Source organism: Pan paniscus, chromosome 19 (genome assembly GCF_029289425.2).
Source record: "Pan paniscus chromosome 19, NHGRI_mPanPan1-v2.0_pri, whole genome shotgun sequence".
NCBI lineage: Eukaryota > Metazoa > Chordata > Mammalia > Primates > Hominidae > Pan > Pan paniscus.
The window spans coordinates 63,330,512-63,344,613 of NC_073268.2; the positions used below are offsets into that span (position 1 = coordinate 63,330,512).

The following is a 14,102-nucleotide window of genomic DNA, read 5'->3' on the forward strand; positions in this document are numbered from 1 at the left end:
GAAAAAAGTGTTCAAACAGACTTTTTAAAAATACCCAGGCTCACAGCAATCAACGAAAAGAGTTATCAGCCACAGCTGAAAAACTTTGTGAATTCTTATGTTTATTTTTGAATGACACAGCTAATATTGCCAGCCTTTAAGGGTAAAACATGAGTAAAGAAAGCTATGATTTTCCTCCCAAAGATTTGAAGCACTTTCCTATTACAATGAAAGGAAAAAATCTTTTCTGAGAAAAATGTTTAAATTGTATCAAAGTCTGTTACTCCTGCCTTGTCAAGGCATAAACAACCAGCTTTGATACGCATTATAGGCCCAAATACAGCATTAAAACCTTTTATCTTCACACACCAAATGCACTGCCTTTGGAAATACTTTCTATTCCTGAGTTTCCTGTTGTTCCATGGAATTTTGGAAACTAAGGTGTTTTTTCTTTCTTTTTGGTTTGTTTTTTTGCACTTGTTTTTAAATTGTCTTTTCGAGGGGGAGAATAAAGAGTAAGGAATAAAATAGGAATCTCCCATTACAAATTGGCCATCAATTCTACAAGGATTCTATGCCAGTAAACTGTTCTTTGATTGTCAACAGAAGCTAACTACCTCCCAGAAATTATCCAAACGCTGGCTCATTTCAGAGGTTTTAATACTCAACAGCTGCATTTACACAGCTATGTACACCACCCCTGTCCTCCCACTCAGCAAGCTCCCCGCTCCCCATTGTTTGGGGCTGCTCCAAATTCAAGGTTACTTATGGCTCCCAAACATGATTTTTGTACAAAATGGTACAGAGCTCTAGCCTTTGAGCTGGTGAATGTTATTTTAGCATTGCCAAGAGACCAGAACATTGTTTTCTTATCTGTGCTTCCACTAGATGTGATATAATCTTCCACGGTTTTACTTATACTAGAAAACAAATCTATCTGAATAGGATGCAAAATCTGCATCGACTTCCCTGAAGAGAAGGCTAAAGTTTTCTAAAGTCTATGTCTATATCTACATCTAAATAACATCCAGATTTGTATCTATTTTCCCTGAATAGATTTTTAGGTTTTAGAATTCTCTAAAATCTATAATCTAACACTATAGAATTAGAGATTTAACAAATCAGCAAATTGATGTAAATACAACATATCAGTCACATAATTAGTGACATTTGTTTTTATTATTTAGAAATGCATATAAGATTAAAAGGAAAATAAAACAGATGAACACAAATATTCACAATTCCAGACCCCTTCCTTATTTAGTATTGCCAGAAGTCAAATTAGTGACATCAAAAGCTGGGAAGAGGCCAGGAGGATATATTTGACCTTAACTAGCTATGTACTTAATATTAGAAAAGTCACTTCCTCCTTTACAGGTCTCAGTTTCTTTATCCCTTAAATGTAAGAGTTGGCCTAAGCAATTTCTAAGATCTTTTATGCCTTCAAAATTCTGTAATTCTAATTGAAGTATTTATAAATACAATTATAAGATTCTGGGATTTTCTTTAAAATAATTCAGTGAGATTGGGATGAGGTATAGATGATATAAAATTGGCCAAATGTTAATAACCATTGCATCTGTATGATGGGCACATGGGGATTCATTATATTATTGTCTCTACTTCTGTATATGTTTGAATTTTCCATAATAAATGTTTTAAAAATTAATCAAATATGTACCTTACACTCGTTAGGATGTTCACTATCAAAAAATCAGAAAATAACAAGTTTTGACAAGAACTGGAGAAATTAGAACTCTTGTACACTGTTAGTGATCATGTAAAATGATCAGCCACTGTGGAAACAGTATAGTAGTTCCTCAACAAATTAGAAATAGAATTACAGTATGATCCCACAATTCTACTTCTGAGTATATCCCCAAAAGAACTGGAAGCAGGGTCTGGAAGAGACATTTGTACAACTATGTTAATAGCAGCATTATTTACAATAGCAAAAACATGGAAGCAACCCAAGTGTCCATCAACAGATGAATGGATAAGCAAAATGTGGTATATACATGCAATAAGATATCCTGCCTTTAAAAGGAAGGAAATTCTGACATATGCTAAAATATGAATGAACCTTGAGGACATCATGCTGAGTGAAATAAGCCAGTCACAAAAAAGACAAATACTCTATGATTCCTCTTACATGAGGTACCTAGAGTAGTCAAATTCACAGAGGCAGAAAGTAGAATGGTGGGCGCCAGGGAATGGGAGGAGTAGGAGATGGGGAGTTAAGAGTTTAAGGGACACAGAGTTTCAGTTTGACAAGGTGAAAAGAATTACGGAGATGAAGGGTGATGATGATTTTACAACTTTATGAATGTACTTACTGCCAGTGATCTCTACACTTAAAAATGGTTAAGATGGTAAATTTTATGTTATGTGTATCTCATCGCAATTAAAAATTAATAAATACAAAAAGGAAGAGATGATTCTTTGCTTTCATTTTCACAAATTTTACACTGAGAAGCAATTGGCTATTTTGGAGGATAAACACAAAACCAAAACCAAAGGTGACATCTTCAAAAAGTTAAAAAGAACAAGCTGTGTTTGATCTGAACTGATTCAATACTCTTCATATTATATACGCATTTTTTTAACGGATGATTTTGAATTCTTTCACAGATCGAGAGAATCAGTCCATCCTGATCACGTATGTGATTTTTTTTCTTCTCTGATTTGCAAGGATTGTCTTAGATGTTGACAATGCAGGCCATAGTTCTCTGATCTCTTCTCTGATTTCTGTTTGACAGCGGAGAATCTGGTGCCGGAAAGACTGTGAACACCAAGCGTGTCATCCAATACTTTGCAACAATTGCAGTTACTGGAGAGAAGAAGAAGGATGAATCTGGCAAAATGCAGGTAGGTCTGATAGCCAGAGTCAAAACCTCTGTCAAGGCTCTCAGACATCTGGAGTCCCAGATGTGAGAACTGCTCCTTCCTTTGCAGGGGACTCTGGAAGATCAAATCATCAGCGCCAATCCCCTACTGGAGGCCTTTGGCAATGCCAAAACCGTGAGGAATGACAACTCCTCTCGCTTTGTGAGTCTCTTGGTCTCAACCCCTAACTTCCAGAGTAGCCACGTCTGAATTATTATTTCATTTGCATCTCTCTTTGTGTTTCAGTTTTCTAATACTAAATATTCTTTTCAAGGGTAAATTCATTAGAATCCACTTTGGTACTACGGGGAAGCTGGCATCTGCTGATATAGAAACATGTGAGTAACAGGACCATTGAAAATCAAAACAGAGAGACAAGTGATTTCATTTGCAGGGATATTTTGCCACCCTTGCTGTGCATGAAGCCTGTTAAAAGGGTAGTCTGCTGCCAGTACTGCCTGTAAGCTAATGCTAGGCTTACCCATAATCCACTGAGTGCTCCCTTTATCTCAATCTCAGACTTGATGGTTCTGTAACACATCCTAGAGAAATTCCTGCCTCAGAAGCAACTATGATTTTTTTCCAGGACAAAAACTGGGCTACTTATGGGTTTCCAATACATCTCTGTGGTTTGCTCCTGATCTGAGTTTTGGTAGATGTTTCCAAGGTAGGCCCTCACCACCCAGAGTGAATCCTAGGTGATCCTAAGAAGGAGGGGATATTAGGGATCAACTAAAATACAGAGGTCATGGATCCTTCATGTGAAAAATATATTTGTCCTAGAGCAGGTATGCTTCAGTTGCTGCCCTTAGACAGTGAGAATCACTGTCCATCTGCAATTGGTCATCAAGTTGAAATCTCATTGGAGCCAAATGTAATGCTCCAAATTTGACCAAAGACGTGAGGTTCATTTACTATCTCAGAAGCACTGATACTTTTTTCAAACTCGATATCTATTTCCCTCTCCAGATCTTTTAGAAAAGTCCAGAGTTACTTTCCAGCTAAAGGCGGAAAGAAGCTACCATATTTTTTATCAGATCACTTCCAATAAGAAGCCAGATCTAATTGGTAAGAAAGAACTTAAAGTCATAGACAGAAGTTAATATTTTTATTAACAATGTCTAATGTGAAATGTATGCCCTGAATTCTGTGACCCAGAAATGCTCCTGATCACCACCAACCCATACGACTATGCCTTCGTCAGTCAGGGGGAGATCACAGTTCCCAGTATTGATGACCAAGAAGAGTTGATGGCCACTGATGTAAGTCAAAAACACTAATTTTAAAAATCCATTATGTATGGAAATGACAATAGCAAACTACTGTAGGTGTGGTTACCTTAGGATATGTATAAATTCTCTTATAAGTTAGTCTCTTCAGCCCTAACTTTTGTCCTCTCATTTTTCCTGGTAGAGTGCCATTGACATCCTGGGCTTCACTCCTGAAGAGAAAGTGTCCATCTATAAACTCACAGGGGCTGTGATGCATTATGGGAACATGAAATTCAAGCAAAAGCAGCGTGAGGAGCAAGCTGAGCCAGATGGCACAGAAGGTACCAAATGAAACTTTATCTGGGTTTAATGAGAGAATGTAGCAAAAAAAAAAAAAAAATCCTATTTTACACTCACATCTCCTTTGTGGCTGGACTTGTGACTTGTGAAGGGCATATACACATTTACACACACTGCATGCTTTCCTCACCCCCTCTCTTCCTTACATCTCCATGTCTCCATCATTTCCATCCAGCCCAAATAAGTCACAAACAAACCCCAATAGCCACTTATAAGCACAAACTATGAGACAGAATGAGATATAATAGTGCTCCTGGTTGGCCTTGGCAACGAAGGTGGGTATATGTAGATAACTGTAGACTGCTCTATTTCAGCACTAGATAGGAAGATCCTAGGAACTGACAGCAGAGAATCTGCCCAAATACAGGGCTGGGGAGAAAGATACCCCTAGAGTCATCTGTAAGCAAGTGTGTATTGTCTGTATATAAATCCATAGACAATATAGGCAGCAAGTAAGATTTAAAAAAAGGAATTGAGAAAAAAGATCATATATTCTACGTATGGAAAGAGCACGCAATATACAGGATCTACCCCAGACAGACAGTTATCGCTCCTTAAAGCCTTTCCTGACCACCTCGAATTGACATTCTTTCTTCCTCCTCTAAATGTTTCAGCAGTTACTGGTGTACCTGACATGTGGCATTTATTTACGTTATAGTCACCTACAGATTTTTAGAAAGGGATTCTGTAGGGATCACGCAGTAAATTTTAATCTCCACATTTGTAGATAAAGAAATTAATCCAGCAAGGTTTAATAGGGAGGTGAAAAACTAAGATAAGAATCAAAATATTCTGACTTTTACCCTCTCTAACAGTGAATATTTATCTTATCCTTCCAACTACACCTAATGTGTCTTAAAAACAGGGACTATGGCTTTTACTTACAAAAAACTGCAAGACGGCAATAAATACTACATATGTTTACGGTTGATGAAAAATTTCTTAAAAACTACTTGAAATAAATCACTAAAGATCAGTATAACCAATCAACCATTTACTGGCAACCACATGCTCTAAGGTTAGAAAACCTCATTTGGCCTTTTATAGAATTATTTAAGCTTTTTATTTAAATAATAGATTGAATTGGAGAAAAATGGAAAGATTAGGTAAAAGAGGATATCCTTCATGAAACAACATGTCCTGAACTGTGTCTCTGCAGTCGCTGACAAGGCAGCCTATCTCCAGAGTCTGAACTCTGCAGACCTACTCAAAGCCCTCTGCTACCCTAGGGTCAAGGTTGGCAATGAGTATGTCACCAAAGGCCAGACTGTGCAGCAGGTAAGTGCATGACCTCAATGAATCACACACATCTCAGGCCTTCATGGCATGTCTTTAACAATACCAATAAACATTATTCTATCTGTGAAGGTGTACAATGCGGTGGGTGCTCTGGCCAAAGCCGTCTACGAGAAGATGTTCCTGTGGATGGTCACCCGCATCAACCAGCAGCTGGACACCAAGCAGCCCAGGCAGTACTTCATCGGGGTCTTGGACATTGCTGGCTTTGAAATCTTTGATGTGAGTTATCTTAACAAGAATTAAGAAGGAGGCAATTGTGGGCTTTGATATATTAGGTATTATCATTATTCATCCACATTTATAGCGTCCATATTACTTGCTCCAACACTGCACCTAGAACAAAGGTTATCTCCAAAATAGGAGGTAACATAATGTACTACTAATAATAGCTAACGCTCACTGGGCCAGCAGTGTACACTAGGGACTTCAAAACATTACCATATTTAATCCAAGGAGTAGCTAATATTCCCCCAACTTATATAGAAGAAACTAAGATGCAGGGAAACCAAAACACTAGCTAAAGATCCCAAAGGTGCATAAGACAAATCCAGGACAGCAACCCAGATCTACAGCATTTGATCCATACACAAGGCTTCTTCATAGAGAAGAAAAGGCCCAAAGGTAGAAGCCTAGAGACAGATGATAGTCTGTCTCTCCTCTTCCAGATTTGTCTTACATAAACTATTTTACCTCCAGGGCATCAGTTCACCATCTATAAAATAAAGGAGTAAATTATTACAAAGACCTTTTAGATCTTCAACTGCTATACTATATCAGGTCCCTGCTTTCACACACCTACAAGGGGGATTTGCTAAATGTCTGATATAAATAGAAGAGAAATTACCCTAATGATTTCACTTTATACACCAAGACCTTTATATTAAAGGTCTTAAGATCAGCTTTCCTTAATAATGTAACAGCCAAAGGTGAAAATGTGAACTTTATTTTGAATTGGAGAGTGGGAGTGGTGAAAGAAGTGAGAATTTCCAATCAACTCCTTTCCCTTTTACCTTTGAATCGAAACCATAAACAGGACCATGGTTGAACTTTTAAAGTATATTCTTGCCCATGCAATCTTAGAGGAGAAAAGGTAAATTCTACCAGAACTCTTGTTTTAACATTGATATCTGGGACCCTCAACAATGCCTGGAATTCATGAGAAAGGCTCATGTGAATAATGATTTTTTTTTTTTTTTCTGAGACAGGGTCTCGCCCAGCCGCCCAGGCTGGAGTGCAGTGGCGCGATCTCGGCTCACTGCAACCTCCACCTCCAGGGTTCAAGCAATTTTCCTGCCTCAGCCTCCCGAGTAGCTGGGACTACAGGTGCACGCCACCACACCCAGATAATTTTTTGTATTTTCAGTAGAGACAGGGTTTCACCATGTTGGCCAGGATGGTCTCAATCTCTTGACCTCATGATCCACCCACTGCGGCCTCCCAAAGTGCTGGGATTACAGGTGTGAGCCACCGTGCCCGGCCAATGATCATTTTTTGAAGGAACAACATTAGTTTTAATTGTATCTCATTACTACATTCCACATTTTTTAATAAAAGAATTTTTTCAGTAATGAATTTTACTACTATAAAAACTCATTTGATGTTGGAAATCTCTATTATTTTGTGTAGTTTAACAGCCTGGAGCAGCTGTGCATCAACTTCACCAACGAGAAACTGCAACAGTTTTTCAACCACCACATGTTCGTGCTAGAGCAGGAGGAGTACAAGAAGGAAGGCATCGAGTGGACGTTCATTGACTTTGGGATGGACCTGGCGGCCTGCATTGAGCTCATTGAGAAGGTCGGTTTGGTTTCCAAAGAACGGCAGACTGTGAGGATCACTTTCCAGAAATCTTAAGCAATTCTAGAAAGTATTACTGTAATCTCAAATGGTTTGTGATCTGAACAAACTGGAAAATTACTATTTAGAGATTACTTCCTCTTTTTAACTTCTACATAAGAAAGATCTGACAGTGTTTACTTTTATTCTGTTCTAACCATTCTTATTCTGACACTGGATCAAATCCAACTTTAACACAGCACTGAAAACTCTATTTGAGATGTTCTGCTTTACTACAACTACTGTCCTCATTAGTTCTTGATCTATCTCCATTATGATCCATGATGTCCACATAAAAATATTTTTCTATATAAAAATCAATGCACACATGACACAATTAGTGCTTTCATGAAAGCTAATCTCTTCAAAGTCAAGAAGTCAAACTGCATACGCTACTTCATAATCTATTTTATTTATTTATTTATTGAGACAGGGCCTCACTCTGTCACCCAGGCTGAAGTGCAGTGGTGCAATCACAGCTCACTGAAGCCTCAACCCCGAGGCTCAAGCGATCCTCTCACCTCAGCCTCCCGAGTAGCTGGGACCACAGGCATGTGCCACTATGCTTAGCTAATTTTTGTATTCTTTGTAGAGACGGTGTTTTGCCATGGTCCCCAAGCTGGTCTTGAACTCCTGGATCCTCCTGTCTTGGCCTCCCAAAGTGTTGGGATTACAGGCATGAGCCACTGTGCTCAGCCTATAATCTATTTTAAAGAAATTAAATACCCAAAATATCTTGAATAAAATTTGGTTGTTTATACTGTTTAATTACTGCATAGAGTCAACATCATAAGTCAGTAAGCTATTTTCATAACGAAGAAAAACTCTGACAATAGATTTATTCACTGAATAGGAAAAAAGTGTAATAATACATAACATTTTAACATGCGGTGTTGAGGAAGTTTGTATCCAGCTATTCTTTTAATTGAAAGTAATGCTACAGATTGAATGTGAGAAGAATAGTGGAAAAGTCATTCTAGTGATAACAAGGGACTTCTTCGAGCTGTGACCCTGGTTTATTTCATACATATATTTAATTGGGGTGCTCATAATTCAATCAAATGACAGCCACCATGTCTGTATCTTTTGAGAGAAGTTAGGTTGACACCAATGTTACTTTTCTGAATTCAGCCACTGGGCATCTTCTCTATCCTGGAAGAGGAGTGCATGTTCCCTAAGGCAACGGACACCTCCTTCAAGAACAAGCTGTATGACCAGCACCTGGGCAAGTCTGCCAACTTCCAGAAGCCCAAGGTGGTCAAAGGCAAGGCTGAGGCCCACTTCTCTCTGATTCACTATGCTGGCACTGTGGACTACAACATTACTGGCTGGCTGGACAAAAATAAGGACCCCCTGAATGATACTGTGGTTGGGCTGTACCAGAAGTCTGCAATGAAGACTCTAGCCAGTCTCTTTTCCACGTATGCTAGTGCTGAAGCAGGTACTTTCTGTGTCCTTAATCTAAATTAAATCCATTCTCACATAATGTTATAATACATGTTCATATAAGCCTCTGGTATTCTATTCTTATTCATGGGTTTTCTTTTCACCTCAGATAGCAGCGCGAAGAAAGGTGCTAAGAAAAAGGGCTCTTCTTTCCAGACTGTGTCTGCCCTTTTCAGGGTAAAGTACAAATTTAATTTGAAATATCTACTCAGTTTCTATGAATTATCATAATTAAGGATTTAGAAAAAATTATGAGGCAATAAAATGTTAATAGGAATCACTTCAAATATCAGCTCTCGTCAGAGTATAGCCAAAGAAATACTACTCCTGTAGGAACGGATGCTTTACCCATTATTCCTTATTATGATTATCTAATGTATTCAGGATTGCCAAAATGTCCTTAGAAACTTTCTCATTATATAATGAGGCTGATTTCTAAAGAAGTATAGCTAAACTTCAAAGCTGTCCCTGTGGAAGGCCATATTCTTATTCCGCTTTGAATGTTGCCCTTTGAAAACGTTCCTGAGTTCCTCTTTGAGAATGAGCCTCAGATACACTCTTTATGACATCTTTCACCAAAACATATCTTTGTCCTCTGAGGTGAATTTAATTTTTCATTACAGCTGAAAATCATCTAAAGCCAAGCCCAGTGACTTAAATGGATCATTAAGATACAAAATATCTCTTGAGATTAAAGAATAATAATTTCACTACAAAGTAATGTGATTTTCCTATGTAGCTTAAAAACTGGTTCTTATATATGGACTAATAATGGCTTTTTAATCAAAATGTGTATGGCTAAGTCTCATTCCTTATAAAACTAAAATACAGACACGACATACGACCTATGATCTAAACAAGAAAACTACTCTTGTTCTTTTTCTTTTTCACAACCAATTTGCATTATCTTACCAAATAGACTTTTATCAACTTGTTTTCATACATGTTTTCAAAATTAGGAACTCACATTACTTATTTTCTTCATTTCCTAATGGTTAACTGAGCTGTGGGGAAAAAAATCTGCCTTCTTGGCCGGGCGCAGTGGCTCACACCTGTAAATCCCAGCACTTTGGGAGGCCGAGGCGGGCAGATCACGAGGTCAGGAATTCAACACCAGCCTGGCCAATATGGTGAAACCCCATCTTTACTAAGAATATAAAAATTAGCCGGGCGTAGTGGTGCACGCCTATAGTCCCAGCTACTTGGGAGGCTGAGGCAGAAGAATCGTTTGCACCCAGGAGGTAGAGGTTGCAGTGGACCGAGATTGCACCACTGTACTCCAGCCTGGGCAACAGAGCGAGATTCTGTCAAAAAAAAAAAAATCTGCCTTCTTAAGAGTATATCTAGTCTCAGGTACCCAACACCCACCAACCCAAGGTTATATAGTTTCATAATTTTATTTTTTTTATTTTTTTATTTTTTTTTTCGAGACAGAGTCTTGCTCTGTCACCCAGGCTGTAGTGCAGTGACACAATCTCAGCTCACTGCAAACTCCACCTCATGGGTTCAGGTAATTCTCCTGCCTCAGCCTCCCGAGTAGCTGGTATTACAGGCACCCATCACCAGACCTGGCTAATTTTTGTATTTTTAGTAGAGATGGGGTTTCACTACATTGCCCAGGCTGGTCTCGAACTCCTGACCTCATGATCCGCCCGCTTTGGCCTCCCAAGGTGCTGGGATTACAGGCGTGAGCCACCATGCCTGGCCAGTTTCACAATTTTAGACTCTTCAAAAACCAAAAGAAAACAAGAGGTCAAGAGGTCCCAGGAAATATTACACTCAAGGAAGGAAAGGCAAAAGTTAGGACAATTGCTAACTTAGGTTACCACTGTAAACTGCTACTGTGAAAATTATTAGCACTGAGAGAGATGAAAGAGACCTCACAAACAATCTCAACTATTCTCAGATAATGCCCAGAGAAACAAAATGGATTTTATACAGTCAGGCAGTTCATTAGTGGCATAGCAAAGCCATCATGTTTTGTCTTGTGATTCTCGGTTGAGAATCCTTCCTTGTACATCACAAGGTTACTGAATTGCAATTTGTTTATGAGACAGATCCCTGGTGTTACAAAGGAATACCTTGGAGATGTGCATTCCTTCCAAGCACTTTGGCCTTTTTGTTATTTGGCAGGCTAGAACTCTTGAGACCCTCAAAATACAGAGCAATTGAAGCCTCACAGATGCATGCCTAGTAGTTAAAGGACTGTCTAGGTTCATTCCATATAATTACAAAAAACAACCTGAAATAGAACTTTTTCATCAAGTCCTTTCTGTCTGGTTTTCTAGGAAAATTTAAATAAATTGATGACGAATCTGAGGAGCACACACCCTCATTTCGTACGGTGTATCATTCCCAATGAAACCAAAACTCCTGGTAAGACACAGAGAGTGAAATAATCAAACAGGCACAGGTTTGAAAGTTAAATGCCCACTAATAAGTACTGTTCTATATTTTTAGGGGCAATGGAACATGAACTTGTGTTGCACCAGCTGAGGTGTAATGGTGTGCTGGAAGGCATCCGCATCTGTAGGAAAGGATTCCCAAGCAGAATCTTATATGGCGATTTCAAACAAAGGTCAGTCTTCTTTGACGTATTTCATTAACACTGTGAATTAGTATATATTAAAAAATTAAGAAGTCGAATAATATAGTCTTGTGGTGGTAGGATAATACAACAGGTTAGAAGGATAACAGGAAGCAGGCATGCAACAGAAAATCATATTGTTTTACTATCTGTCCTTAAACGGCAGTTGGATTTTCCACTTTTATTTCTACTCTCAGATGTTTGTTGATATTTCTTTTTGGTGTCATTTTGTTGGCATGTGGTCACATTTTCCTAACCATTCTTTCTTTCTTTAACTGAGCAGATACAAGGTTTTAAATGCAAGTGCTATTCCAGAGGGACAGTTCATTGACAGCAAGAAGGCTTCTGAGAAACTTCTTGCATCTATTGATATTGATCATACTCAATATAAATTTGGACATACCAAGGTATATCGTTATTTATTTACACCTGATCCCAGTACCTTCTGCCATTTCTGCATCTCCTGCAGTATGGAGATGATTTGTGACTCTCTCTTTCTCCAGGTTTTCTTCAAAGCTGGACTTCTGGGTCTTCTGGAAGAAATGAGAGATGAAAAATTAGCCCAAATTATAACAAGAACACAAGCTGTCTGTAGGGGATTCCTAATGAGGGTAGAATATCAGAAGATGTTGCAAAGGAGGTAACAATCATTCAGAATATCAGAATTATAAGGTCCCTTAAGGACTATCAATCAGTCTTCTTCATTCATTAATTCTTTCATTTGGTGGCTAATAGTTCCTCTCACCCAATTCAGAACTCACTCCTACAACACAGCAGCCTTTGCTTCAGCTCTCACACTTGGATTCCTTTCAAAACTTCTCTCCTACCTCCAGCCATCTCAGATACAGCCACAGGAATAGTTTGCAGTAAGCAGTATTTTCATCAAGCCAGTTGCTTGCTTGCCTGTCAAGGCCCTCTCTATTCCCCACCTCATCTATCATTTCCAAGCACATAGCCTTTTCCAGCCAGGCTAAACAATTTGCTTATCTACTAATCTCTCATTTGCTTATCTTCTTATCTCATCTCTCCCCTCATCCTAATTTATCTATTTACCAATTTAAAACTTTAATTTCCCCTTTCTGTAACTAATCTCACCCAGTTTATCTACCCAACACTACTGCATTCCCTCTACTTACACACACACTGTGCATTCATTTTTCTTATCTGTAATCATTTAGGCCTGCACTGGAAGTGTTCCTGAGTCTTTCCCATGTGTGAATGTTATGGTTTGTGTCAAGGTATCTGCTTTCACAGAGTTACAAGTCTTAAAAACTGGACCTATAGAGATAGAATTTCCATTTTAACAAGCTTGAAGAAACATACACATTGCTACAAGTAGTCAAACCTAGCCAGTCTATGGCTATAGTTTGCAGTAGGGGTACCTTATATTACTATTTTTCACTTTATTTCAATAAAATAAATTTTAGAGCTCAACAGATGCTGAATGCCTCGCAAATATTAACAATCCAATTAATCAGTTAAGACTGAGGCACTTGAAAGAATTTGAGATAAGCCAGTGTATTATCTGAAGAAGCTAGCAAAAAAAGTTTATAGAGTGGATAATTCAGTGTTGTTCAAAATAAGAGGAGCAACTTCAAGGAAGAGATGACAAATCATTCGCTCAGTTTAGGTGGGCCATTCAGAAGGCAACCTATGTCATTTCACAGTTCTCATCCATATGCCCACAGACAGGCAGCACAATCAACATGGAATCGCCATGCCCACCCTCAAATCACTAATACTGTCATATGTCAAATGGTATGTGCTGATCATACATTCAAAATATTCACCCCTAAAGTCACTCTCTTTGCTAGTTTGATAGGGATTGAGAACACAGAAGATGTGCTCAATATGAACAGTACTCATATTAGCAAAGTGGTTATACTGAGGGCTACTGATCATGAGTGTGAGCGTGAGAATGTGTGTACATGTGTGTGTGTGTGTGTGTGTGTGTAAAGCCTGCATATAATATATAGAGAATGTGACATATTTATTTGTGAGGGGCATTCATTAAAAGGGAAATTTGTGTGTGATAAGTAACAATAACATTGGCTCTGATGGATCAGTCTACACTGATATTTTCACGTCATCGCAGAGAAGCACTTTTCTGCATCCAGTATAATGTCCGTGCCTTCATGAACGTCAAGCACTGGCCCTGGATGAAACTCTTTTTCAAGATTAAGCCCCTCCTCAAGAGTGCAGAGACCGAGAAAGAGATGGCCACCATGAAGGAAGAATTCCAGAAAACCAAAGATGAACTCGCCAAGTCAGAGGCAAAACGGAAGGAGCTAGAGGAAAAAATGGTCACTCTCTTAAAAGAGAAAAATGACCTGCAACTCCAGGTTCAATCTGTGAGTACTCCATATTCTGAATGTACCATGTTACTGAAGCTTTTTTGAAACACACATATACTTTGGATTTACAAATGATCTGTACTTGAAAAAAAATCTCAAGTTGCTGTTTTTAATACCTCATTTATCTTTTAATATTCTATGGGG

The 14,102-nt window shown here is 38.5% G+C and overlaps 1 protein-coding gene and 1 long non-coding RNA gene across 6 annotated transcripts in view; one reads left to right on the plus strand and one right to left on the minus strand.

The window, feature by feature from the left end:
* The window catches only part of LOC103782669 (myosin-8), a 31,584-nt gene that overhangs the window by 3,632 nt on the left and 13,850 nt on the right, over positions 1–14,102 (plus strand). Inside the window, exons 6-22 of one of the 4 annotated variants that reach the window (XM_008971340.5) lie at positions 2,611–2,638; positions 2,739–2,847; positions 2,935–3,027; positions 3,140–3,203; positions 3,835–3,933; positions 4,024–4,127; positions 4,279–4,417; positions 5,596–5,714; positions 5,805–5,954; positions 7,362–7,532; positions 8,703–9,012; positions 9,127–9,194; positions 11,306–11,393; positions 11,478–11,595; positions 11,888–12,011; positions 12,108–12,244; positions 13,700–13,955. In XM_008971340.5, the coding sequence (XP_008969588.4) occupies positions 2,611–2,638; positions 2,739–2,847; positions 2,935–3,027; positions 3,140–3,203; positions 3,835–3,933; positions 4,024–4,127; positions 4,279–4,417; positions 5,596–5,714; positions 5,805–5,954; positions 7,362–7,532; positions 8,703–9,012; positions 9,127–9,194; positions 11,306–11,393; positions 11,478–11,595; positions 11,888–12,011; positions 12,108–12,244; positions 13,700–13,955 (2,177 nt within the window). Of the gene's footprint in view, positions 1–2,610; positions 2,639–2,738; positions 2,848–2,934; positions 3,028–3,139; positions 3,204–3,834; positions 3,934–4,023; positions 4,128–4,278; positions 4,418–5,595; positions 5,715–5,804; positions 5,955–7,361; positions 7,533–8,702; positions 9,024–9,118; positions 9,195–11,305; positions 11,394–11,477; positions 11,596–11,887; positions 12,012–12,107; positions 12,245–13,699; positions 13,956–14,102 lie in introns of all 4 variants that reach the window. The other 3 variants (XM_034942375.3, XM_024926028.4, XM_024926029.4) reach the window with 3 other exon arrangements.
* LOC117976546 (uncharacterized) overlaps positions 11,962–14,102 on the minus strand; it is a 113,967-nt gene continuing 111,826 nt past the window's right edge. For both annotated transcript variants that reach the window (XR_010110558.1, XR_004667239.3), the window contains one exon: positions 11,962–12,137. This is a non-coding gene — a long non-coding RNA (uncharacterized LOC117976546). The remainder of the gene's footprint in view (positions 12,138–14,102) is intronic.